The following is a 25,978-nucleotide window of genomic DNA, read 5'->3' on the forward strand; positions in this document are numbered from 1 at the left end:
ATGACGATGTCTATGGATTTTTCTGTGTTTAGTTCATGAATGTAGTAAGTACTTGTACGGAGTACCTATTAATTCAATGGTTTAGTTGCAAATAGGCCACATTTATAGATGCAATAAAATACAGTATTAAACCCCATGGCTTTAAACAGTCTCAATGAAGTTATTGATGGCAGAGATTCATCAAACTGGTTTATTTTCTAGATAAACATTATAAAGATAAAAGATTTGTATTTTTGTTTGTAATTGATAAATTGGGTCGATTTTGATGAAATTTGGCACAGAGATAGACGAAACCTTCTGGAGTGACATAGGCAACTTTTTTAATATGGTTTTACCCGAGCGAAGTCGGGACAGATCTCTAGTCTCAAATAAGATGAAGCTTCTACCAAGCGCCATCTGTAAGTTACGCATAAAACGAATTAATTAACCAAGTCCAAATAGAAAGTTCTAGTCTTGTTTAAACTAAGTGGCTGTCGATATTTCAATCACCTTGTAAATCAAGTCATGTCTGTGCAAGCTATTTGGATAAATCTGTTCACAAGTTTAAGAAAGTTTCACCTTTCATCAGCTTCTTTCCAGTGGATATTTTATATATTTTAAATTTTAATATATAAAACTTAATATATTAAACTTTTATATATTTTAAATTTTAATTTAATATTTTTTATTTTAGTTTCAATTTTAACAAATAGCTTACGTGTGTATATACATATATATAGTCATTTAACATAAATAAATAGGAACCCCTTATAAACATATCAGCAGCAACTTTTAGCGATCAACATTTTTATTATAAAGATCTTACTTTGTATGAAAAAATTTAGTGGAGTCTTATTGGTATTTCGCAGAGTTGACGGACTAAAAAGTGTAATTACTTACTTATTTGTTGAAGTCGTCTGTTTTCTCCATCCAACACCTAGTAGTACTAGTTTGTACCTCTGATAATACTAGGTATTATTGGGTCTAGGTATTATTATTATCTGATAATACTAAGTACAGTATTATTAGTATTGATGGGGAAAAGAAGGAAGGCCTACCTAATTTCTAAATACTATTTGACACCAACACTAATCATCCAAAGGGGTCACGAAATCAGGAATTATTTTATAAAAAAATAATAAAAATAGGTAGTTACTCTAAAACAAGCTCAATACATTTAAATAGAAACTATTCATTAGACAATCATGTAAGTATATGTATAAAATAAAAATAGCGCGTTGGCTTGGCATTCCAAAGTTAATCCGTGCGTGATAGAAAAAAAGACAACTTTCACATAAAAAAAGTAAAATACGATCTAACTTCTGAGTGACATAAAATAAAACAACATTAAAATTCCAATGATAGTAATTTAATATCGAAATATGTATATAAACAATTTGATTTATTATTTACAATTTATCATCCGTTAGAATTTTGCACATTCAGAATAGAATATTTTATTTTATAAAACAAAAATTGATACCGAAATCTCCCCATGGCACGGGGGCGGACTTTCAAGATAATCACAAAATTATTAATGACCGTTATAAAAGTTATTAATGAAAATTGGCAGTATGATTCTTAGCACAGATAATTATAATTAACTTAAGTGGTACATACATATATAGCTTACGAACATTCAATAATACATAACACAAAAAAGAGAAATAATGCTGAATAACATTTGATGGTAATTACTAGTTTCACCGCGTTTTATCAAATGCGATTCAACAGAAAAGGATAGTGACATTTTCTTTTCATTCGTGATGTATAAATGCCTCATTGTACCCATTTACTCAACCACTATATTAGTTCGAATTATACTTAAGCAATATACACACTAACAACGAATACAACATCATCCAACGACGTACGTTATAATCCCAACCGCGGATTAGCCTAACAAATTAAAAGATTATATATTGTCTAACGAGATTTGAGAGAAATCATTGCATTACGTGGACATAATTTCATAAATTGTACTTAGTGTGTACAAAAGGTACGTATACCCATTGCTCTCACAAAATATATGCAGAAATGAAGAGCGTCGACTTCATGTCCCTGCAATTATTATAATTCATAAACTTGTATGCTATAAGTAATGTCGGAGGAATTACAAGGATAAAATGACAGCATTTAAATTAAATACTGCCATTTTCTTTTTCTGCTTTTTGCTTATATTTTCAATACCTTATCGGACAAGAAGTTGACGGTCTTAAGATTTTCAAAACTACAAAATAAAATATGTGAATAAATAAAACTGGCAAAAAAACAAAACATTATTCGAGTGTGCTAGTTAATTATGCGTTATCATTCTGTTCTCCTTACTTATTTCGTATAATGATGGTAGGTATATTTTTTGGGACAAACCTAGGTAATAATTAACACTTAACTTAAGACGCGACTGCGAAATGGGAGATGGCAAAATATAATCACTATGTAAAAATAGCTATCATTATAAAAAAAAAAACCAGATGTACAAATATACTCTAAATTGTAAAATGAAACAAAAAATAAACTCTTCACAGGCACCTCTTTAGTTAAATGCGAGTATTAGTAAATAATACATATTTCCAGAAAATAAAAATAATACATACTTCCAGAAACAAAAATCGAATGTGCGTATACATAAAGTAGAGTTTGTAAATACAATATTGTAAATATTATCACGTAGACGTCACATGAAACCTTCAAACTGAAATTATAGAAAAATGATACTTATCTAAATGAGTATATAATTTTTGATCGTAAAATATAATTCATACCTTAATTAGCCCACTTATACTTAACGAAAAAAAAATTATATCTGTAAGCAATATAGAGAAATTCTATACTGACAAAACGAAACAACTAACTTCCATATGCCAATTTTCTTCTTATTTTTAGTCCAATCCCGTTCAAAGAAACAGTAATTTCTAACTTTTTGACGAAATCCATAACATTAAAGTAATTTATTAAACTCTTATATAGTATTCGTAATCCATTACGAGTCCATTATATGAGCTTAGTGTTTTCAGAAATGGGCGAAACACTATCCAAACATGGTCAAGGATGCTCATATGTACGTATATACGAAATAACAAATAAAATATGATCTTGTATTTTAAAATATTGCTTTCAGTGGAAGTATAGAATTTTGTAGAAGTTTAAACAATTAGTACAAGTTAGTAAAAAAACTTAATATATATAACATATCTTATACTATTTTTAATGTTCGGTTTAGAATTGGAACAGATTTGATTGGGTAAACAAAATTTAGGTTACAAAATATCAATCCCAGCGTATGTATATATAAAAATCTTCTATAATAACTGATTTTCAGAATCAATTTCTTAAAATTAGTAATTCTAACCTAAGATTCCACCATTAAACTATACGTTTCCATACAAAAAACATGCTTGAATATAAATATATAATTAATTTTATCAATATACTGTATCTAAGTCACATTGTAGCTAATTTACGGGTTCCACAAAAATTTCAGCGTAATTTTATCTACATACAATCAACTTTGGATGGCATTGAAAACTGAAATATAAATTCGATGTTACACATCAATATTTTCGTACCTGAATGATTAGATGTCAGTGCCCATAATAAATGACTTACTTATAAAAATATTTTGACGTAAGTTACGTATAGCGTATGTATACATCATAGAAGAAAATAGAAGAAAATAGAAGAAAATAGAAGAAAATATATTAAGTATAGAAAGACATATATACATCATAGAAAAAAAAAAAACAGAAAGAGCCCATTACTTTAATAAACGTTCTTGTTTAGTTAGTGTTACCAAATGTCTTTTTGATTAATACAAAAGTTATACATCGGAAAAACGTTTAAAACATCGGGTGAGCGAAAAAGTATGACGAAGATCGATTACCTGCCGAATACAATTATCACGTTTTATTTTTAGACTTTAATTTAAATATTTTTATAACAACAATAGATGTGAAGATGCGTACACAAAGTACACCATTAGGCTATGACAATAATTTTCTACTCCAGAAATCATCAGATTTTTTATGGAAACTTTAGAATATTTCTTAGTCTTGTAGAGATATCTAATCACTCAGACGCAATGAAAACCTAAATCGAACTAGTACAAACTGATTTAGAATATATGATCTACACTTATTAACTGTCTATGTATGTACAAAATTTTAATCTCCATTATTATTTAGCGTGGAATCCCTGTAAATCGGCCCGTTTCGACCCTGTATTCATTCGAGTGATTTCCATTGGAAACTTACATCGGGAAAACAATTCTTATCATTCTCGCGCTGGAATGTGGGAAGATGCGAGGCGAATACAAAATGGCAGTATGAATCTACGTAACCATAAATGCTTTCTTTTCCAAAGGGAAATCACTTGATAACACAAGACTAAGCTAATTTTACGTCGTCGAATGCTGATAGCAAGTCGTTAGTGCCTTGGAGCATTTCGGAATCGGTCCAGAAGTCTGTTGCGGATAGTCCTACATTCGATTCCAAGAGCAAGTCCCCTGTTGGTATAGAAAATCCCGGGCTAGGCTGCATTTTATTAGTCAAGTACGGGTCACTTCCCTGAATTACCCCTGTCGGAGACGGCCTGTTCCCTGGACTATACAAGTATTTACCCACAGGAGATTGTGGTGTAGAATAAGGACTAAGCACCCTGTCTTTTTGTGCCGGACTCATATTTGGGCTGTAATTTGAAGTGTTAGGACTTGATGGTAACGAATACATGGGACTACCTATGTTTAGGCTCAAAGGTGACATGACGTTGAATTCTGTTATGTTTTGGATGTTGTTGGGTATTGAATTAGTGGGTATCAGCTTGGGGGCTGGCTGTAAGTTTATTGCGGGTATTGGTATGCTGGCCCTAGCAGGATTCTGTTGGGAGTTGATGGCCATCTGGTAGTTGAGGTGAACCTTGTTCCGCTGGGCGTGCTGCTGTTGTATATCCTGGAATGTAGATAAAAATATATTAGAATCGTAGAGATAATATGTACAGTCGGGAGCATCTCAACCTAACCCACCTAACTTATTAAGTAGATCAAGTTTCTCTGCCGGCGACTGTACTACATAGCGATTGAGTTCGATGATTAGAATGCATAAATAAAAAAAATATCCAAAAACTTTTTTTTGCATTAAAGTTATAACACAAAAACGTACTTAATCAGAATTAGTAAAAAGTGCAAAACAAATTTTAGGACGTCCAGTGTTCAAAAAGTTTAAAACTAACGAATGCGTTACGTAACGGAACGTGTTGGGTATAAAAAAGAATCACGCTCATGAGTATTTGCTGTAACCTTGACATTGTAATTATTCAAATAATGTATTGTATTTACTTTGTATGACTACTTGAAATCGGTGTTTTGGGGACTTTTGTAAATGTATTTTAAGTCACATTGCTTTTGGTGCTAGTTACGTAAGTAGTTGCTAGGTCGCAAGTGGGTAAGATGTGGTAACAACGAAATTCTTATCGGCTAGGCTCGGTAGTGTTATGTCAGCTACACACTATCAACGAACTCGGACACATGCCGACGCGAGTGAATGATCATTCCGTAGTTTATATAAGAGCTTTTATTTACCGCAAAAAAAAAAACAGAAGTGTACGCAGAATCCGCAAAATTTTGGCGAACTATTCAGCGATATTGTATATCAGGCATTAGCGTAAACTATGTTTCTAGAGTGCGTGTAGCCGTGAACTGAAATAAAAAAAATAAAACAAGAACAGGTATATTTTTATTTGTTTTTCTGCATTAGCTTCTAATTAAAGTAATTCATATTTTTTCTTTTATAATTCATTTTTTTTTTCTATTTCAAACGTTAGACATATATTTAAAACTTGACATGAAATTTGATAATATGGCGATTATCGTATGTATACGTTTTTTTCAGACGTAAGTATAGTTTTTTTTCTACAAGTACAAGTTTGTTTTCCTCAAGTCTACTGACTACATAAAACACATTATTGAACACGTATATAAAAAAGTGTAGTAAACGAGAAACTTACTGTAACTCGTATAAAAGTTTTATACGAGTTTTAATAAAGTTTTATTTATTATTCAGTCTCGTTTCGGGAAAACCATGGAAAAAGGGACACCGGGTGATATTTTTCTTTGATATTTGAATTCTTTAGTTTCAGAGTTACAAATGGGATAATATTGCTATACGTATACACACTGTACGTAGGTAATATAAAGTCTGTAAAGAATATGAAGAAAACGGATTATTGACGAACTACATTTTTTGCAATTGCAATACTATTGGTAGATAAACAACCAACCAATGTTGCGAGCCAATAGGAGACAGTGACCTCATTAATTTCTTCACTTTCTTGACAGACTGTAATTTTGGACTGTGACTTGGAATAAAAATGTCCAACTATAGTTGGACATTTATATTGATGTATCTAATCCAAATGAAACGGGTTACGCCACTTTAACTCCAACCCATAAATGGAACAGACGGTAACTACATCAATATTCTATAGATATAAGTTATAATTCACTATAACATGATTAAGTGCCCAGTTAAACAATTTTGGCCTCTTTTACGAGTAAAAAGACATAATAAAAATATCCATTTTATTTCAATCGCCTTTACCAATTGTTTGGAAATGATAAGAGTCACGCAAAGGTTTCGTTTCGTTTATTTCAGATACTACTAACACCCATTGATTTCAATATACAATTTTGCATTTGTAAATACATCTTGGGAAAATACTTCATAGAAAAAATGGTCAAGTCCCAGATTCCAATCCTAATCCACATGAGTGAAACAAAACATCGATAATTCTATTGATGTTTTCGATTTGGCGTCGGATGGCGGTAATAAGTAATGTCAGATGCCTTTAGGCGATTGAATGAAATATAATTAACACACATGATAAAAACACAACACAAGTCTCATGAGACTTGTGTTGTACGAGACAACAACACATAAAAACGAGAAAAACATGTTTTTCTCGTTTTTATGTGTTGTTGTCTCGTATATAACACGAAACTTTGTGTATATTTTTATCAACTTACTTTGGGGCTTATTCTGTGTGATTTGTTTAAATAATTATTTTATGTTATTTATATAAAAGAAAGACTCCCTAGAAACCCCTGTCGTCTGGTTTGCTTCTAACAAGAGCAAGTGTGCCGCAAACGAACTATATCGTGTTGTTAGTAATAAATATCTAATTCAATCAGGGCAATGAAGATTCTGCGGGTAGGGCGAGATTTTTCCCGCACTAGTAATTGGCGCATCCGGTAGGTAACGTCCGAAAATAATGAGAATGCACAAGAATAACACAAAAAGAAAGTATTTTTTAATTCTCATTTTTGACACAAGCTGCGATCGTATTGCAATCAACGCATAACAAAAAAACATCGTGAAACAAACGGATTCGTCGGGATCGTGCTTATCATAATAATGCATTGTCATGAATCGACCTGAAACATTTTACCTTTTTAGGATCGGCTCAAATCGGTGAAATTTAACTTTCAATCAAGGATGGAACAAGAGAAATTAAAGAAAAGCTTGTAACGTGACTTGTGGTTGTACTTCGGAAAACTTTCGGAACCGAGTTTCTTTTTGAAGTCTGAGTCTGTGGTTCTAATTAGTGTAAAAAAGATCGTATATAATTTTATATGTTCAAATAAGAAAACGAAGAAACTTACAATGAAAATTATTGTGAATTATCCAATTCAATATTTTATTTCCATATATGCATTGATATTCTCGACAATTGATATTCTCAGAATTGAGACAAATGTCAACTTATTAAAACAATGTCTAAACTGAAAATTTTGTAATAACATTATTTCGAGTCTCAAGTCATTGCCCCTTATTCCATTTTCTCTAGGATCTCCACATTCAAGGGATTGCAAGGACTTTATCGAGAATTTCCCTTAGGGGCACTGCTATTTTCATAAATCAGCGTTCTTGACGATCTTAAGGGTCGTTGAAGAGGACCGCTTAAGTAGGTAGATTCGTATCAAGGACAAGATAAGTTTCTAATTTATATATAGCAGTTTTTAGTCCTAAAACGGAACGCTCCTAAATCCTAGTAATAGGCAAAAACTTGTGAAAAGTCCCGTGTTCTGCGAGAAATTACTTCATTTTGACTGAATATCGATATAAAAAATTATCTATATTTCAGGTTAAATTCTAGCTGTGTACTAAATATCACAGAAATACGTTCAGTTTTTTCATATAAAGTAAATGAGCATAAAATCATCCTCTAGTTAGCATCCTCACAAATCCAAACTTTCGATGCCTGTATAGTAAAGTAATATACTCGTTACTGTTATTAAGAATGTATATTATTAATTAAATAACCATCACTGCCCAGTGTAGGACAAAGGCCACATTGCTATCCATTAAACAAATCCTCAACGTTAAAGTTCCAGGAATTTGAAATTCCGTAGCGTCATTTGAAACGCCATATGTCGTTGAATAGTTTACCAAACTTTGGCGGATTCGGTATACATTGCTGATATTTCATTGTGTTGAATAAAAACACTTAAATTAACTACGCAATGTCCACGCATGCGCGTCGTGTCTGAGTTCGGCGACAGTGTAGAGCTGGCATAATACAGTGGCGTTTATAAGGAAATCCTTCATAATTTAGTACAAGTGCGGCAAAACTATTAAGTTTTGCCGCAACCGTAATCAATAGTAATCTATTGTTGTAGGTTAGGGTCTATTATTTCGTAAAAATGACCAACGAAGCCTTTACTAAAAAGTCGACGAAAAGGGAATGTCAAACACGAGTTTTTGTCTAAGTAAGACTGCGGCTATTGCACACAAAACAAAAAACTTTTAAAATAAAAAAAAAGCCGAAGACAGTTGGTGCCAGGTCAAAGGCCGCGTTACTACGGCTATCTCTCGTTGGCCATAATGCCTTCCCAGGAGACTTAAGGTCTCAATAAGGGCTCTTCGCCTAGCTATTGTCTTGCAATCGTAAACAATCTTATCTACACCAGCCAAAAATTGTGCAACTTTTAAAAGTATTTTCTTTTAAATTGCTACGACCAGTATTGGTACGGAGTTGATTAGAGGAATAAGTTTGAACTGTTTATAAATAGTCTTGAAACAAATAACAGATTTGATTTAAAGAAATACCTAGGTACTCACTAGGTATATAACTTACTTCGCAGTGGTTGGCGAGTAGCGTAGTAAACCTATTGACTTCGTTATGAATTTAGAATAATTAATAGAAAAAATTATCGCTTATTGAATTTCTTGAATAAAAAAAGGTTAGCAGTAAAATTCATGGTCATAAACATTTTTTGTCCAATTTTCCAAAGAAACAGTACTTTAAGTAGTCAAAATGACATGACTTTACGTCAACTGCCATCTAGCAGCTGCAATCGTACACAAGCTAACGCTATACTATAGTTAGAGATAATTATAATCATCAATCGCTACTATAGTTAGAGATAATAATAATCAGGGTACCCCGTTATCTTAATTGACTACATAATATTATTTCATGGAATTTGAAACAGGTCCCGGTTCTAGTCATAGTTAGTACATTGACGCGCTATACTCAATGCAAGCTATACTAACTCTGTGGCCACAACCAGACAGTTGGCAGTCGGATATTAAAAAACTTTTGTTTTTTTCATTACTTAAGATGTAGCTGCGGACACAAGTCGCCACCTTTCTTTTATTGATATAATTCTTTATTGACAGCGCCACCATCGAATAACCAGGGTGTCCAAACAAGAAGAGTGAAGCAATTGTTATTTTTTTTGACAGAATATTAAATATTTTGACATATTATTTTAATTAAAACTACTGGCAGTTAAATTACTTTTTTGAAAAAAGAACTCTGATTCACTCCAATCATAATATAACAAAAAAAAACGAGTACGTTTTTGGTAGTAAATCAAAATGCCTAACAATGCTTTTCCTAAGATTGAAAGAAAAAAAAATCCCCAAAAAAAGGTTCCCCAAGTATTACCAAGTATTACCTTATGGCTATTAAACTGTCCTTCCTCAGGATTACAGTTCTAGCTCCTAGCTGGTTAGAAGAGAAATACTATACTATAGATAGAAAAAACAGCTTCTTTTCCCGAGTGTTAGGTGTAAGATTTTATTTAGGTCGCCTTAAGGCATCTGATATGACTTTTTTGACTATGTATTCGTATCTAGTGACAAGTAATCGAATACACACAAGTATACTAATGCTCATGGTATATATAGACAGCCATCCAAATGTTGACACACAAGTATTCATTATTATTACAATAAGAAACCTGTTTTTTATTACCGATAAACGCCACTGATACCGTACTAATTCGGCAAACTGCTATAAAATTTAGACGTTCGCAGTAACAAACGCACAAACGTTTCATGTTGTATTCGCACGCGAGTTTCTTTGCGTGCGGCTGGAATTCATAAGGAAAAAGCAACATATGTCACTAATTGCTGAGCAAGGCAGTCTGATTGGGAGGAAAATGTAGCTTTATTATTTATTTTTCTATATATTTGTACTTATTTTCGTTGTTTTCCATAACTCTGTCGAGTGCAACAATGTTGCCACCCAGCAGCAGAAGACCATTAATGTCATCCCTCCATGGAAGAAGTCAAAGTAAACTATTCCCGGCTCGGCTTCCCACGAATGGGCTATTTTGTATATCTATTTATATAATTGTTAATAAATATGTAAATGTCTAAATAACAGTGAAAACTGCATAAAAATCCGTGGCGTTTAAAAGAAGAAATATTAGAAACAGACAGACACGGCAGGCGATTTTGTTTTATGAGACCTTTAGAGGCATTTTACGTCAAATTTAAGTTATACTTTTAATTTGTCTCTCAAAACCACAAACTACTGGATTTGCCCAGCAGTGGGACATAACAACAGCTGACTTCACTGATCCAATAAGTGACCATTACAAGCGAAACCTCAGACATTAAATACACACACAACCTCGCAGTTACCCTTGTCTCTGGCTATTAAATCAGAATGTCTTTAGCATAAAGACGAGTTAAAGATTAAAATAGGAGCCCAGCATTGCAGACCCTCCGCCATTTGCAAGATAACGGGATCAATTTTTTTATATTAATTTTACCACCTGAGGGAGAGGGTAGCCCGCATTACTTATAGATCTGTAGCAATACCATATGTATTAATATTACTTCATATGACTTCAACAACATAGCAATTATTGGAGCTGGAGTCATATAGATAGTGTCATTTTGTCAAATTATTTTTTAATTGACTTGTCAACATTTTTGAGTGATTATAACATGTTAGGCTTTTTATGACACACCTGATGGGAAGTGGTCACCGCAACCTATAACTCATGGAACACCAGTGTTGTCAGTATTACAGCAAATACTCAAAAGGATCCAAGGATAAAGGAACAAGGTAAAAAAATCAACGTAAACCACATTACCAGAACTATATTTCTCCGTCAGAATCATTTCTCTCAAAAAAATATTCCTCTAATTACACATCATATATTACACCATAAAGTTTTCAAAATAACAACAAAGATAGGTTTATACTTAATTTACGTCTTTTCATAATTTTGATGTCTATCCAGGCGAATCTGGAAGTCGACAAGACTTTTATAAATGCCAAGGTACGTGCACAAGAAAGCGCGTGCGCTTTCTTATATGTAATTTCTAACCAAGAAAAGCGCACGCGCACTCGCCTCTGTGTGCACCGGCCTTTAATAGAAACACTTCATAAACATATCGACGACCACAGATTTTTAATCTCATATATTGGTTCAATATTAAATGCAGTAACTTGACCTTTCGTTAATATATTTTAAATTACTTACTAATTTATATTTGTGTAATAGGTAATTGTATATAATTTTATTTAAACCTAATATCATATAAATATAACACTTTTCTGTTTGACAGAAAAGCTGTCAATTTACCACATAAAATATGCACCAAATGTACGGATGTAATAAAAAAATATTTCATATCTTTAAAAAAGCTTCCATTAGTTTCATTCTAGACCCGCCTGTAAATCCTTAGTAATAACGAAAAAGCACAATATGGCTAAGTTATTATATTCGTAGCTGCTACATTATTATTCGTAGGCTTGCATTGGTAATCTCACTACACGACACGTATAAAAACATTTATCTGCTAAAAAAATATGCATCTGAAGGTATAAATATTCCGGTTGTTTCGAACATAAACTGTACACAACACTAAACTTTGTTCTAAGTTGTACTTTGTATCATTTGGCAGTGGGATAAGTTGTATTATATTAAACAATATTGTCCGTACTGCCCGCAATCTATTCTCAAGATTATCTAACGATCGTCTCAAACAAAACAATAATGAGTAATATAACTAATACCTGTCATCTACCTATCATGATATAAAAAATAACTTCCTCAATTAAGCAAGACCTAATGTAAAGAATAAATAGCGTAAACCTATGAGAATATACACAATATAACCTACCCATAATTTGACTCGGTTCGGCTACGCTACGAACATAGGACTGGGTGCGCGGCACGGTAACTAAACCTAGGAACGATTCGATCATCACATAACCACCATGATATGCGCACGTTAGCTTAAGCACTAGAATCGAACGCTACGAACCACGATCGATTGCTTTCAAAAAGTACACCTTGCACTATGTCTATCACCTAAACCTAAGAACGCCCCGATAGCGTTACGACGAGATAGGAAGTCTGGAAGATTTACGCAACCAACACAAACTCCGATCGAACGGCCTCCCGACGGCTTATTGCTTTCACAGGCTATAATCTAACTTCTGCCGACATTATTGTCTCTAGGATTTTGGATAAGGTCGCAGAAGCTAAGTCACCAATGCTTTACGAATTACGATAATATCACAACTCTCGACGGCACTCCAATAAATTCGTATCGTATCCGACCATAAAAGTTTTTTGGGTGAAGCACACAAATATTTAGAGGCAATTGTCGATTTGAACACTGGACGTGTATTATCACAGTTTTGACTTTATTTGAGACTCGGGTCAAGCCTTCGCTTTCTGACGCGGCCTACATTGAACCATGCAAACGTAGCCAGCGTCTACATCGCATCCGCTCACCAGAAGGTTCATGAGGACGCTTGATGAAGGTTTTGTCGAGCTGTTTTTGGGAGACGACGTTGGTGTTGGGGAAGGGCTACGTTTCACGCGCTTCGCATTAGGCTCTTCCTCTTGTTTCATGACTCTTTTGATTCCGGTGTCCCATGAAGAGACTGTTTTGCTTGGTATTAAACCTAAAAGAAAAATTTACAATCAGAATTCAAATTCAAAAATTGACCATTAACATTGGTTAATAATATTGTAACTATAATATACCTTGATCTGAATAAATATTTGAAATGAGATCTTGTGGTGCCGGGCCCGTGGTTGGTGCCACGAGTAGACGCTGTAGCGCTGGAGTTGGAGACGCCGTGTGTTGGTCTGAGGGCTGTGGCCTCGCCAGACTGACGTTGTCAGGCAAGGCACCCCACATCACCGCTGATTCCAGCACGGGGAGCTCATCGTTCATAGGTATAAACGGCGAGTTCCCATCGTCGATTTCGTTATCTGACCTTGCCCCGTCGAAAGCGTCTAATGATAAGTCGTTCAATAGTGATGATTGCTCGCATGATGATTCAGTCTCCTGAAAACGTTACAGTTATAAAGAATACCGAATATAAAAAAATAAAAATAGTATATGAATTTATATTTAAAAAATATAAATTACTTGTGGTTCAGGTGACGACAGGAAAAGCGAATCCGGAGTTAAAGAATCAACCGGTGAAGTATTTGCCAAATCGTCGCCCAAAAGACTGCAGTAATTTCCACTCAGAATAAAATCATCATCGAATGGGTAGAAGGAGTTGTTTTCTAATGGCACACATGTGTCTCCAGCCGTAGGGGCCAAATGCGTCAGGTCGTCGGGCTCGTCCTTTAGCACTGAAAATATTACAGACATTAGTTGCTGAAGGATCATTAAAATATAATAATACAATTAAGCAATCAATGCATACTTAAACTGCCTGTGATGGAGTGACACTCACTTGTAAGTCCCTCGTCATGGAACGTCAAGAAGCCTGTATTCATTTCTTCCTTTCTTGGGAATAATATCTGTTCTGTTACGGGTATAGGGCGTTCTTTTTCAGATGGCGCTGTTATTATGCCGTTTGATACTTCCAGAGGTGGACAAACGACAACAGGAGTTGGCACGGAGTGAAGTACAACAGGTTTCAAGTCCACGTGTTGTACTTGGTGTGTAGCAAACACCTCATCTTTGCACTCGATACCGCTGTGAACAGGAAAAACATAATAGTAACATTTCGTTGCCTCTAGGCAACTAGGCAGTCTACTGTAGGTCTATTGCATAACAGTCTCGCATGTGTCGCATTCAATGTGCTATATCTCCATGGTTATTTAGTAGGAGAAGAATCGAACATTACTATGATAATTGGTTTTGCATACGCGTGAAGAACAGGGAAGTGTTAACAGAAACGTATTTGTAGTGTACAATGTGTAATGCAATACAATGCATCGAGTCGCGTTGCAAGGAACACACACATATTTGTTGAGTTATCAGTCAACAATACTCAAGGCCATAAGGCGATGACTTCATACTAGAAATTTTATGAATTAAAACAAATTTAAGTAAAATAATTATGTAGAGATTTAAAAAAATGTTTACATTATTGAATGTTTTCAACGATACCAACAACTTTGAAGCTGATAAAAGTATACAAAGATCACACCAAGTTTACTAACAATAACAAACGAAGTTATAGCAACCGTTCGTTTATCAGATCACGAAATATTGAATTAAAAATAACAATGTTTTAGATAATTTCACAGAGAAAACAAAACTGATCGTCATAAACAAATGATGAAACGTGCGTCCACAACCGATGCCGGCATTAGTGTGACTGTCTAAAGAACTACTTAACTGATAACGATAAGAAAGTCTCTTTGATGCGGTTACCATATCTAATTTTGTTGACTAGTAAAGATTATTATTAATCAGATAACCCAGTGATGCACCCCCAGGGAAATATTTGCGTCAATGGAGAAGAATAAACACAGTACTAAGCCGATAATATACGATTGAGGTTCAAGGGTTCAAGTTACATTTAACCCTGCGATAAAAGTTGTAGATAATTTACATTTCAGTAAAGTGCAAGAAAACAAACAAATTACCAAATTGCTTTTCAAGTCAAGCTTTTAAACTACTATGAATTTTAATAATAAAGCACTTAATGAAAAAGATTTAAATGATACTACGTGAAAAATTGATTACTAAACAAATATTGCGAAATATTACTATGATTACGAACAAAGTCACGATGAAGACGACTAATAACTCGTTGGTGAATCTGTTGAGCCATAACATTATATACAATCATAGAGAATCCAATTTCTAATGAAGCAGCTCCAAACGGCCTCTTGTTACCGTAGACTAGACATAAATCGTCAGGAGGGTGTGTTTTATTATGTCGCTGCATTTAGTTAGACGTAATTTTGAAAATGAATCTGTGGGAAAGAAACGAAAGGTTCCGATAGTATGGAGATAGAAAGGGATATGGGGATGGTAGTGAGTGCGGCCTTGCTGGTGACCTTGCCAACCTCACCCCTCGAATCCCCCAAGTTTTCTCTCTACGCTGGCCATTCACCAGAAACGTAGTAAAGCGTGCGCGCGCACTAGTAACACGCAGGGTTCCGTATCGATTGCAAGCTCCGAATTCCAATTCGGCCTATCCTAACGAAACTTCGCCGAAATAGAAAGTGGAACCACTTTTATGAGACTGCCTCACACAACCAATGAAGGGATTCTTGTATCGTGAATTTAATATCATAGATATTTTAAAAAAAGTTATAAATTCGATTTCAGATACTAAACTAAAGGTGCATTTGTAAGAACGAGTAAATTTTAAGGCTAATCAAAATAGAAAATTTGAAAGAAATGGAGCAACTGTTTCGGAAGCCCGACCTTGGCCGTGATACAGTCGACGAGCGCAAATCAACAATTACTACATTTGCCACGGTCGAGGCCGCTGTGACGTCACATGGAGACTAGATCATCAATCAATTACTTTTTCTCTCATTACTCACAAATATGGAAATAAATAATTCAATTGGCGTACTACAGAGTCTAGACTTGGATAATATTACACCTATCTGAATAAAGGCAACTTAGATATAAAAAAGAAATTAATTAGAAGAGAAAGGGAAAATGTTCATGAACATATTACGATATGAACATTACATTAGCAACAAAATAATAATACCGATAGATAAGGTCTGACTTTTATCGGGATTTATCTACTTAGTCTACTATCAGACGATACAAAATATGTGAGTGGAAATTACACAAAAATTTAGATCAGAAGCAGACAGACCAGTTAACGGCTGATAAATATTTATCAACTTGCTCCAAGGAGATTCTGATAAGATAAAATTTGTGTATTATGACGCTATTTTTAGCAGAAAAAGTTACTTCAGTTTAGACGCAGTAATCTTCATTCATTAGGACCAAGAATATGTTACGAGATTTAAATAAGGTACCCCTAATAAAATATGTATATTTCCTGTAATATTTCCCGTAAACTGTGGTTAATTAAATAAACGAATAAAAATAATGTTACAAAATGCAAACTTTCAGCGAAACAGGTTTTAGGCACTAAACATTACACTGATGATATAACATATATTGTTTGACGTAAAATAAATGTCTGTGTGAATAGCGCACAATGTGTAGATAGTCAAATCAAACAGAATCAATGCATCGGTCTGCCAATGGCGTCGCGAGAAGCTGCGCGGGAGTCAAGGCCGCCGTGGCGCGGTTATGTAACCTGGAGGGGGACAGCGGGGGACGATTCTGCTAATTTTAGCTGATCTCGCAAACAACACTACAGCACCGTCTAATGGAGACGCCAATGAACACAATGCAACTCACGATACCACTCAACCAACCACAGCACCAAATAGACACGAATAATTCCAACATGAGCGTAAACAACAAATGCAATTCATAAATTCAATGGAAGGTAGATAAATGAATTCCTAATGATTTAAATACAAATTGAATTTCAAATAAGACCGCGGTGAAGTACAAAACTTTAATTGAGTCCGAGTTAGTCGAGGCACACTTATAAATTCCTAGCGATATATCGCGAGACGTATATGCAACGAGCACTTCACAAACCACTGTCACTTTTGCACTGGTTCTTACCATGGTGTGTGCGGAAGGAGAATTGTTATCAAACAAGTTTCAGTGTTGCCGGTATGTTTCAATAGGATCAGCTGATCGGGATCGCGAGCGGTGTGACGAGGAGCAACGGGCTGTCGCAGGGTACGACGGCTTTGGCGACTGCGGCGCGAATGATACGAGAAGCGGACGGTGGCGGCGGCGCACTCGTGGTCGTGACGCGGCACGTTGTGACTTTACAGCCCACTATATATACAGTGCCGGTGATATTTTTCGAATATTGTCGGCATTCGGCAGCCACGCGTGCAGATAACCAAGTTCACGTTTCTGCAGCTGTAATCGTACGATGATCACGGTTTGTTTATCGAAAGTTACATTTATGATATAAGTGTGATTTTCACACCGTTGTGCCTACGGTCGTTCCGGGTTACAGTTGCAATTTTATTGTATTATCGGCCAGTAATAAAATTGCATTTCAATGAATTGAAATATAATTTTCCTAGTCACGAGGAAAATTACGATTTTATAATGATTAATGCAAAATGCAAATGCTACTTAAATATATTTTTTACTTTAAAATGTCGACTTCCTAAATTGAATCCAGCAGGGATGAAAGGAGTTATTTTGGTGACAGCGCTCCTGCCAGGTCATCGAACTGCGATGGTGATAGTGTACCTAGAATAGGTACCCCTATATAATTTTTACGTCAAGTTAATGGTCAAGTTAATTGGAAAATTGCGTTCAGGCCTTAGGTTAGAAAATAAATTTAAAAAATAAAGAAAAACAACAACATATGTATATTTAACTAATGATTACGGGTATAAGGAATGAATACTCAATATTATGACTTAAACTATATTGTTATCTATATGCTGACATAAATACAAAATTTGTAGGACTGACTCTTTTTGGTTTTTCTCTATAGTTAGGTGAAATCAATATTATATTTCGTACAACCTACTAAACACCTGTCTTTTTTTCTTATAATTAAAAACTTTATCTGCTATTAAACTATTTACCAAGTTGATTGCTCCATTGGTTTAATCTATACATTGTAAATACGACATAGGTTTTAAAATTATATTAATATTACAGTGTGAAGGTATAGTTTTCTTCTATTTCTTTTTTCCTTCCCATCATCATCAGATTTACCAATCCTAATTAATAGATTAACAAAGAATTCAATATCGGTATTCAATTTGGAATGCAGATTATAAGGTTAAAATTATTATATTTAGATTGTTGTGTACATAGATAAATATATTTATATATATTCCTAATATAATAAATAAATCTTTTATTCTACCACACAAACAACATTAAATGGCCACATGCCAACAATTCAAAGTAGAAAAAGCCGGATGATATAAAATACTTGCTGTAATATCAACAACTCTATTACCATCCTACAGACTGCGCCTTTAAAAGGAGAAGACATTTAGAACGAACAATAAACCTTGAATCTAGCATTCATCCTAGATAACGATTTTGCTCGAGACAGTGATCGAATAGCTACAGCTGAGTAAAAAAGCTTGTAGTAAACAACATCCCATTATATTACTCACGTTTTATTACGGCGTTTAAGTGTCTTGTTTTTATCTACATTTTTCACATATTACATTTTGAGATATCATTTTGAATTTCGATTTGAATTATTTGGATGTTATATTTTTAGATATAATAAGAATAGAGTTATATGTGTTTTGTTTTCATCGAACTGAAACCGGTTCAGCCGTTCAAAAGCCGGCCAACCGATTTTGATAGAACATATCTAAGAACCACCGCATAAAATGACTATCATAAAAAAATCGGTTCATCCGTGGATGAGCTACGGTGCAACGTACACAGACAAGCACATTTAGCGGTCAAACTTGTAGCACCCCTCTTTTTGCAAATATAATACGTAACGCTAATATGCCTACTAATCGAATTGATAAATCACTTTCTTGACAAGTTAAGTAACGGGTACTATACGAAATACATTTGTCCATGAATACTAGTACTTTATTATTTAGTACAACAGCTGAGGCAAAGCCTCAATCCATCAAGGATTGCAAGCACGGAGCGACACTCGATCCGTTTGGCGATGAAGCCGCGTTGTTCCACTATTTAGCCACGTAACTCGATCCGCCACACTAATGGTCGTTTGTTGTTAGCTACTGGTAGATCTAGATTTAATTCTTCAACATTCACTTTAAAATATATGGGATCATCTACATCGGGTAGTTCATTCGAAACAATAAGTTGGTAGAAATTAAAAACAAAAAGCTAAATTTAGATGATTCACTAGTGTAATAAAAAGTGGATGTTACAATCAATCAATGAAATACCTATGTATTTCATTAGTTTAAGATTCGTTCAATAACAAATTATAGAGAAGCAAATTTTTAACTTACTGATTTTCCTGGAGACAATTTTCTTGATGGAAAAAACTTTGTGATTTACTTTTTCTGCCCATAAAAAAAAATTAAAACTTCTTTCTTTATTTATTTCAGTATTTACTGTAGCGTCTTAAAATATTTGTTCACAATTGATGATTAAAAGTAGTGCCACTCTTCCAATCACTGAACACATTGAGAGACGAGGGTTACTGTGACAGAGTTGAACTATGAATGGAACTCAAATTCCATTCTACCTTTGGGTCCACAGTCTGCGGCGATGAGTCGGACAACGCCGCATGCGCCATAGCAGTTACACGCAATTTCACAATTTTAATGATGCAATCATCACTCAAAATGAAAATCTTCAGACCTCAAATATCTTTCAGTTGCATTATTATTTGTTATTGCAAGTATTTGAAGGAAATCTAATAATTTCAAATTACAACTAACTATTATAAATTACAATTTAATGATTTCACTAAATGTTGTCAATGACCCCATTTCGCAAAATCCTTAAATTATTATAACTTTTGTAACTACAGTTGCGGAAATTTGGGACTTAGGAACATTATTATTGTTTAATTAAACGTTTATTATTTCCCCATAGTATCGTACTTTATACGTACATGACCGTTATAAACAAGTTAGTAATAAGCTTCCTTCAGTTTAGAACTAACACGTACGTCACAGTTTGGTCCGAAAGCCAAGCGTTTCTGAGTTTGGGCTACGTGACCAGAGGAACGTGGACTTATATCGTATTGAGTCAGCTAGCTAGTTTTATGGTGGCTATGTCTACTATCAGATTTGGTTGGCTAGCCGAATTAAGAGAGAATTTAACATTTGGTAACAAAACAATTGTTAATAAAAAGTTGCTATGACAAATGTGATGTCAAAAATTATTTCTGCCATAACAACTTTATTCCATCTTTGTAAGGAATTATCCCATGATTAGATCTAAATGTATTTCCTGTTAAGGAGAGAATGAATGTATCTTTGAAAATAAGTCAAAAGACCTGATTAAGACATCATTAAGAAAGAGAAAATAATACAGTATTGTCTGAAATAACTTGAATTTCAGATAACGGTGCAGCTCATTGAGCAGAGCGATACCGTTCGCATTGCAAATCACGTGACGTGATGCACTTTGCGAACTGCAGCGGACTATTGTACAATTAGGGCCAGGAGGAGAACGGACGGATTGGGTTCGACGACCCACGGCCCCACCCCTGGCAACCACATTCGTCTACGTGACTCCAGAGGTGTTTTGTTATGAAACAACACTACAAAGCAGCCATGTCATTTTGGAGAGAAATTTTTCTTCATAAACATTCCGCCTGTTAATGGAATTGATAATAAAATAAAAACTCCTTCGCTTGATTGCTTTTCTGAAGTCGTTAAGTTTTACTGTAGGCCGGCTGTAAATGTAGACTTGCTAATTAGGTAAGTCTTGTACCCATACTATCAATGTATAGAATCTATTAAACATTGACAGCGTGACAGACTGTCATTAAAAGTATTAATTGCATCGATTGATTGTGATACATTTTGATATTAGTCTGTAAATAGGTCAAGTAAAGGATTTATCGATTGATATCACTTTTAAGGAACATTTTATGATAAGTAATAAATTATGATAGAGGTACGAACAGGCGTTATCTACTTAGTCATGAACAGAGATAAAGCAAATATTACATCACGGTATAATACATAGAGGAAAAAAGTTCATACTGCGAATACTTGAAATTACATTGCATCTGAGATCACTGTAGGTTGGTTAACTAATAATTATAGTAAAATAAGAATGATAGACTGGAGTTGCTCATGCAAAAATGATTGGAAGGATTTTTATGAAGTTTGGTATAAGAGTAGAATGAAACCAGGAATAACACAGAATAAACGTCATCATTAGTATTCACTTGAAAACTAAGAACAGAATCGTTAGACCACTTACTCTAGATTCAGCCAACGAGAAATGGGCGCGTCATATTGATCAAAATTTATTTGAGGTGCCGCGGGTGAGTATTACAGTATGTAAACTAATATTTGAACTACAAACAAGATTTAGAATGGAGAGATTTGAAGGCAAGTGACACCAAATAAAGAATGTTTTGTGTCAGTAATAACATTGGTAAGAACTGGTTCAAGAAATAGAGCAACTGTATGTCTGTTCACTAAAGATCGTATCTAAAAAGAGCATTGTTTCGTCGACTTTCATTAACGTGCACGACACGTAAATATATGGTAATAGAAAGTCTTTACACCCATGTGGTTGAGTATTTTATAGTCCAGAACTACAAATCTAGACTAATATTTTTACAAAAAAATATGAGTGCGCTCGTGACCAGCGAAGGAGATGCAATACATGACGTGAGAGTTCGACGTAATTAGGTATTTCATTAATTAATGGATCTGACTTGAAAAGACAAGAGTGCCAAACAATTTGTTCCATCTGAATTTCATCATTGAAGGAAAGGACTGTAAATGACTACTAAACGTAAACGAACACATAGAAAATAAAGCTTATCATGATTGATTTTTAATGTCGTTTCAATTATTTCTTCACATTCGACCACGATTCGACTAATTGGTATTATGTAACAGTGTTTAAACGGATTTTTTGTCTATATATAGTTAATTAAAACTTGTCTATTAAATTACGTAAGTACGCATTTTTGACGGAAATTGACGTATATGTATGTAAATTTTATGTGTTTTTGTTTAAATTTTAATGCGATTCATGTAAAAATCTACATACAATCTTTATCTACGTAGTGCAACACGATGACGACACGACACTGGCATGATTGTGTTCAATTCGGTCTGATACAATCTGATTTCAATTTTCCAGGCTTCGATGAAGAAGATATCAACGATTTTATTCGTAGGAGAATTATTGAAAAGAGATTAATCTTGGAGATAGGGAAATTCAATTTTGGGTGAATTAAATATTATCACCGAACAGGCAGATATTTTAGACGATGTTCAAGAAATAATATATGTACATAATACTAGCTATGTACCAAATAACGTTAAAAGATCCCAAGGCCGCGATACGGCTGCCCCAAGGCAGTTAGTCTATTACAAATTTACAGCCACGTGCAATGTCCAATTCGTATTGACGTCATTAACCCAGGCTCACAACAGCAATCATCTAACAATGAAGACCGAAGATTCAGTTTTTTTGTATCTAAAATGAAAGGCCTTGGAAGAGCATTGTATGTTCACATATTTTATGTGACACAGGTATATACTGAAACTGGAAAATTCTTTCACAGGTGACTGAAACTTCAGGGATGAACACATATTGATGAAATTAAATAAATTTCTACAAAAGCAACTGTTAAAATGTTTCGGGTGAATGTGAACTGAAGCGTAAAAATACTTGATGTGGTACAATCGCCAAAACAAGAGAATAATTACACCCACGTGTTCTTCAAAGTGAAACGAGTCTGCGCTACTAGAGTTGAATTGGAACTGCAAGGAGGGTTGAATGACCTGGGAGGAAAGGGGTGGTGGGAGTGCATTCGTCCAAAGTTGCATAAGTGAATGAAAATGCGAACTGTGCGGAGCGATGAAATTCAAGAACATAGTAGTGCTATAATAAGCAAGTATACCTATAGTACATGATTTCGGTATCGGTATATACATACTCGTATTTATAAAAAATAGGAAACTATACGTAAATCCCTAGTTCTGATGTTCAATGTCGTTTTGTTAAATTTTAACGATAAAGTGACGGTATCATTGATAGATGCTGCTACACTTAAATTTTTCCATTTATTGCTGTAATATCAGTTTTATTGTCCATTTAAACCACATGACGATAAGATAAATAAATACTAGTCTAGGATCAAAGCAATCGCTATGAAATGACAAACTAACGTTAGTTGTAAAAAAAAAAAACAATAACAATTGAATTGAATGTCGACAATATTAACTGATTCGGTATTGATGGATTATAACCAAAAATAACAAACACAGAAGATGAATAATATATATAAGATGAAGATGATAATAGATAATGAAATAGGTTTGGAATAGGTGACTGAACGTCCGGAGTGGAAATTATTATACGTTGAAGAGAATTTTGAATGTGTTATTTCAAGCGTAAGTGGTTACTTAGTATAGAGGATTTCATTAAAACTCAATGATTTAAGAAGACCCTTTTTTGGCTGAGTAGGTGCTACAAATTTAGTTATATTACCGAGATGCTTGTGGTCAAGTTTCATTGAATAGAAATGATTAAAAAATTATTCAACTTTTCGTTTCTGATTTTCAAGATTATTTCGGTAATTGTTATTTGAAACCTAATTCGTTTTCTATAGTAAATAACTTTAGTATATGGACTTGCGACGTCGAAGACTATTCTACATTCGCACAAAATAATTTAAATATCTGCATTACAAAACCATTATTACAATCGTTGCTATTGTTTTCTCAAACGTATTTTTTCACCGCCGAACATAAAATATTATGATTTTAAAATTTTTCAATACTTGAACCAAATTCAGAGTTATAAATAAGAATTGCGTTACATACAAGCAGAGTTGTTTCAAAAATTGTATGTATCAGTAATACAGGATTTTAATTTATGGAAATAGCATTGTAGTTATATTATAAAGTACAACAGACCTATAATTAAAACTGATCATGTATCGAGGCGCGCCCTTTTCAATGCACTGGTTGCAATGACCCACATGTGTGAAACGAAATGGCTGTGTATGTCACGATGGCGTGATCGCAGTCAGGTGTGCGGTGTAGGTACCTCCTGATAAGGTCTTGTTCAAGTCTCATTTATTACTTCAGTCCATTCTATTCAATTAATTTTTACAGCATCTATTACTTAAAAAACTCTATATATTTAACTATATTTATAGCGTTATGTTTTATAACTCACTTGTTTAGTGTTGGTGTCGTCTATATTTTAGAAATTCATCTGAATTCTGACCAGATGTGATGTAATATTTACTGATGGGTCAGCATGATTTTGCTCTCAGACCTTAGACATAAATGAATAGCACAATCATGCTACATTGGCATGTCTGTTCTGTATTAAGTAAGAAAGGAAGCGTATGATGTGATATTACAATACAATTTAAATATTGAATCGTAACATCTTCTAAAGATCATTTTATGTAAATTGTAATGTCTAAAGTGGAACTAGCAAATGTTGTTTAAAGTCCAAAGCGTGCAAAGTGGTCTTCTATAGTACTGTTTATGATTCATATGATCGACCTAAATCCAGGTGACCGTTATATCATCTGAAAACAAAATTATACATTATGCCGTGCTGAATATTTAGCAAATATATTATACATTCGTGTATCATACAACCCTCAGGCAGTAAACATATTAATACAATATTCATCTGGATCGTACCCTTCACTGCAGCATACCTATCTAGGTACGCTAAGCAACATGTGGGGCTTGACATCAGCAAATACCAATAAATAAACTATACTGTAAGACACATTTAATATTTTGTAATGTAAACTGTGACGGTACCACACATTGAATAGTCAACACTTTTTCAAAAGGGCGATTTTGAAGGACTTCAATAGATAAATGTCAAGATAACTGTTTGTTTGTTCGTGTATTGTACTAATAGGATTTTCTTCAAACGTTAACGCGAATGCGTTATGATGTTTACAATAGTCATTAGATAAAATTCGCGCAATAGAACATATGTATAAACACATATTTCCGATTTAAAATCCTATAGGAATTTTACACGGCATACAGATGACTTATATTTTAGCTAAAATGTATAGTATATTTTCCGGACAGTAATAAACTTCCTAATGAATTGCAGCCAACAAAGGTGTACCGAAAGAATTTAACATCAACGCAAGCTTATTAACATTCAACCTAAACAAACAACTGCAAATTTAGGTATTTTTTTACTTAGGGAAGCTTGTAAATTAAATAATGTTGAACTTTTGCTAAGCCCTGGATCAACGCTGAAGAGCTTATCGAAAGTTGTTTGTAAGCTGATAGGAGTAACGTAATTAAAAAAACAGAGTTTTCGAAAAATGTGCGTCGGACATGAACGCCGATCATGTAGTCGAAAAATAGAACCTATCTATGAAGATGCTGATAAGGACACCATAAAAACGATCATTCCTGAGTGACATAGTGTTAATTTTATCCCGATTTTCCAACGGAAGCCAAGCCCCCCGGTACGTATATAACTAGATACTCATAGTGCTTCGATTAAACTACTGAACTAATGTAATATATAATGAGTTAATTTAATAATTGATTCAACTAAACTTATTGTAATTTTGCATACCACCGGAAGATATAAAATGTATATAAATAAAAGGCATATTTTATATTAAATATAACACCTTCTTATGTACCTTCATCATCATCTTTTATCCAAACGAACATATTGATCGATTGAACTCTCCCGAGCACTAAATGAAATATTATTGGTATATTACATACCGACGGTATAAA

The 25,978-nt window shown here is 34.0% G+C and overlaps 1 protein-coding gene and 1 long non-coding RNA gene across 5 annotated transcripts in view; one reads left to right on the forward strand and one right to left on the reverse strand.

The window, feature by feature from the left end:
• Positions 1-1,326: 1,326 nt before the first annotated feature.
• LOC128677292 (hypoxia-inducible factor 1-alpha-like) overlaps positions 1,327-25,978 on the reverse strand; it is a 71,278-nt gene continuing 46,626 nt past the window's right edge. For 2 of the 3 annotated variants that reach the window (XM_053758028.2, XM_053758026.2), the window contains exons 8-12: positions 13,954-14,228; positions 13,668-13,879; positions 13,277-13,583; positions 13,022-13,194; positions 1,327-4,925 (exon numbers count right to left, since the gene is read on the reverse strand). In XM_053758028.2, coding sequence (XP_053614003.1) covers positions 4,365-4,925; positions 13,022-13,194; positions 13,277-13,583; positions 13,668-13,879; positions 13,954-14,228 — 1,528 coding nt within the window. In that variant the 3' untranslated portion in view covers positions 1,327-4,364. The remainder of the gene's footprint in view (positions 4,926-13,021; positions 13,195-13,276; positions 13,584-13,667; positions 13,880-13,953; positions 14,229-25,978) is intronic. The other variant, XM_053758027.2, reaches the window with a different exon arrangement.
• Positions 5,434-7,753, forward strand: LOC128677293 (uncharacterized). Of its 2 annotated transcripts, XR_008405517.1 has the most exons (4): positions 5,434-5,700; positions 6,106-6,436; positions 6,627-6,803; positions 7,428-7,753. It is a non-coding gene; the product is annotated as an uncharacterized LOC128677293 (long non-coding RNA). The 2 variants fall into 2 exon arrangements; XR_008405516.1 differs by lacking the exon at positions 6,627-6,803.

This window comes from Plodia interpunctella, chromosome 17, assembly GCF_027563975.2.
Source record: "Plodia interpunctella isolate USDA-ARS_2022_Savannah chromosome 17, ilPloInte3.2, whole genome shotgun sequence".
Taxonomy (NCBI): domain Eukaryota; kingdom Metazoa; phylum Arthropoda; class Insecta; order Lepidoptera; family Pyralidae; genus Plodia; species Plodia interpunctella.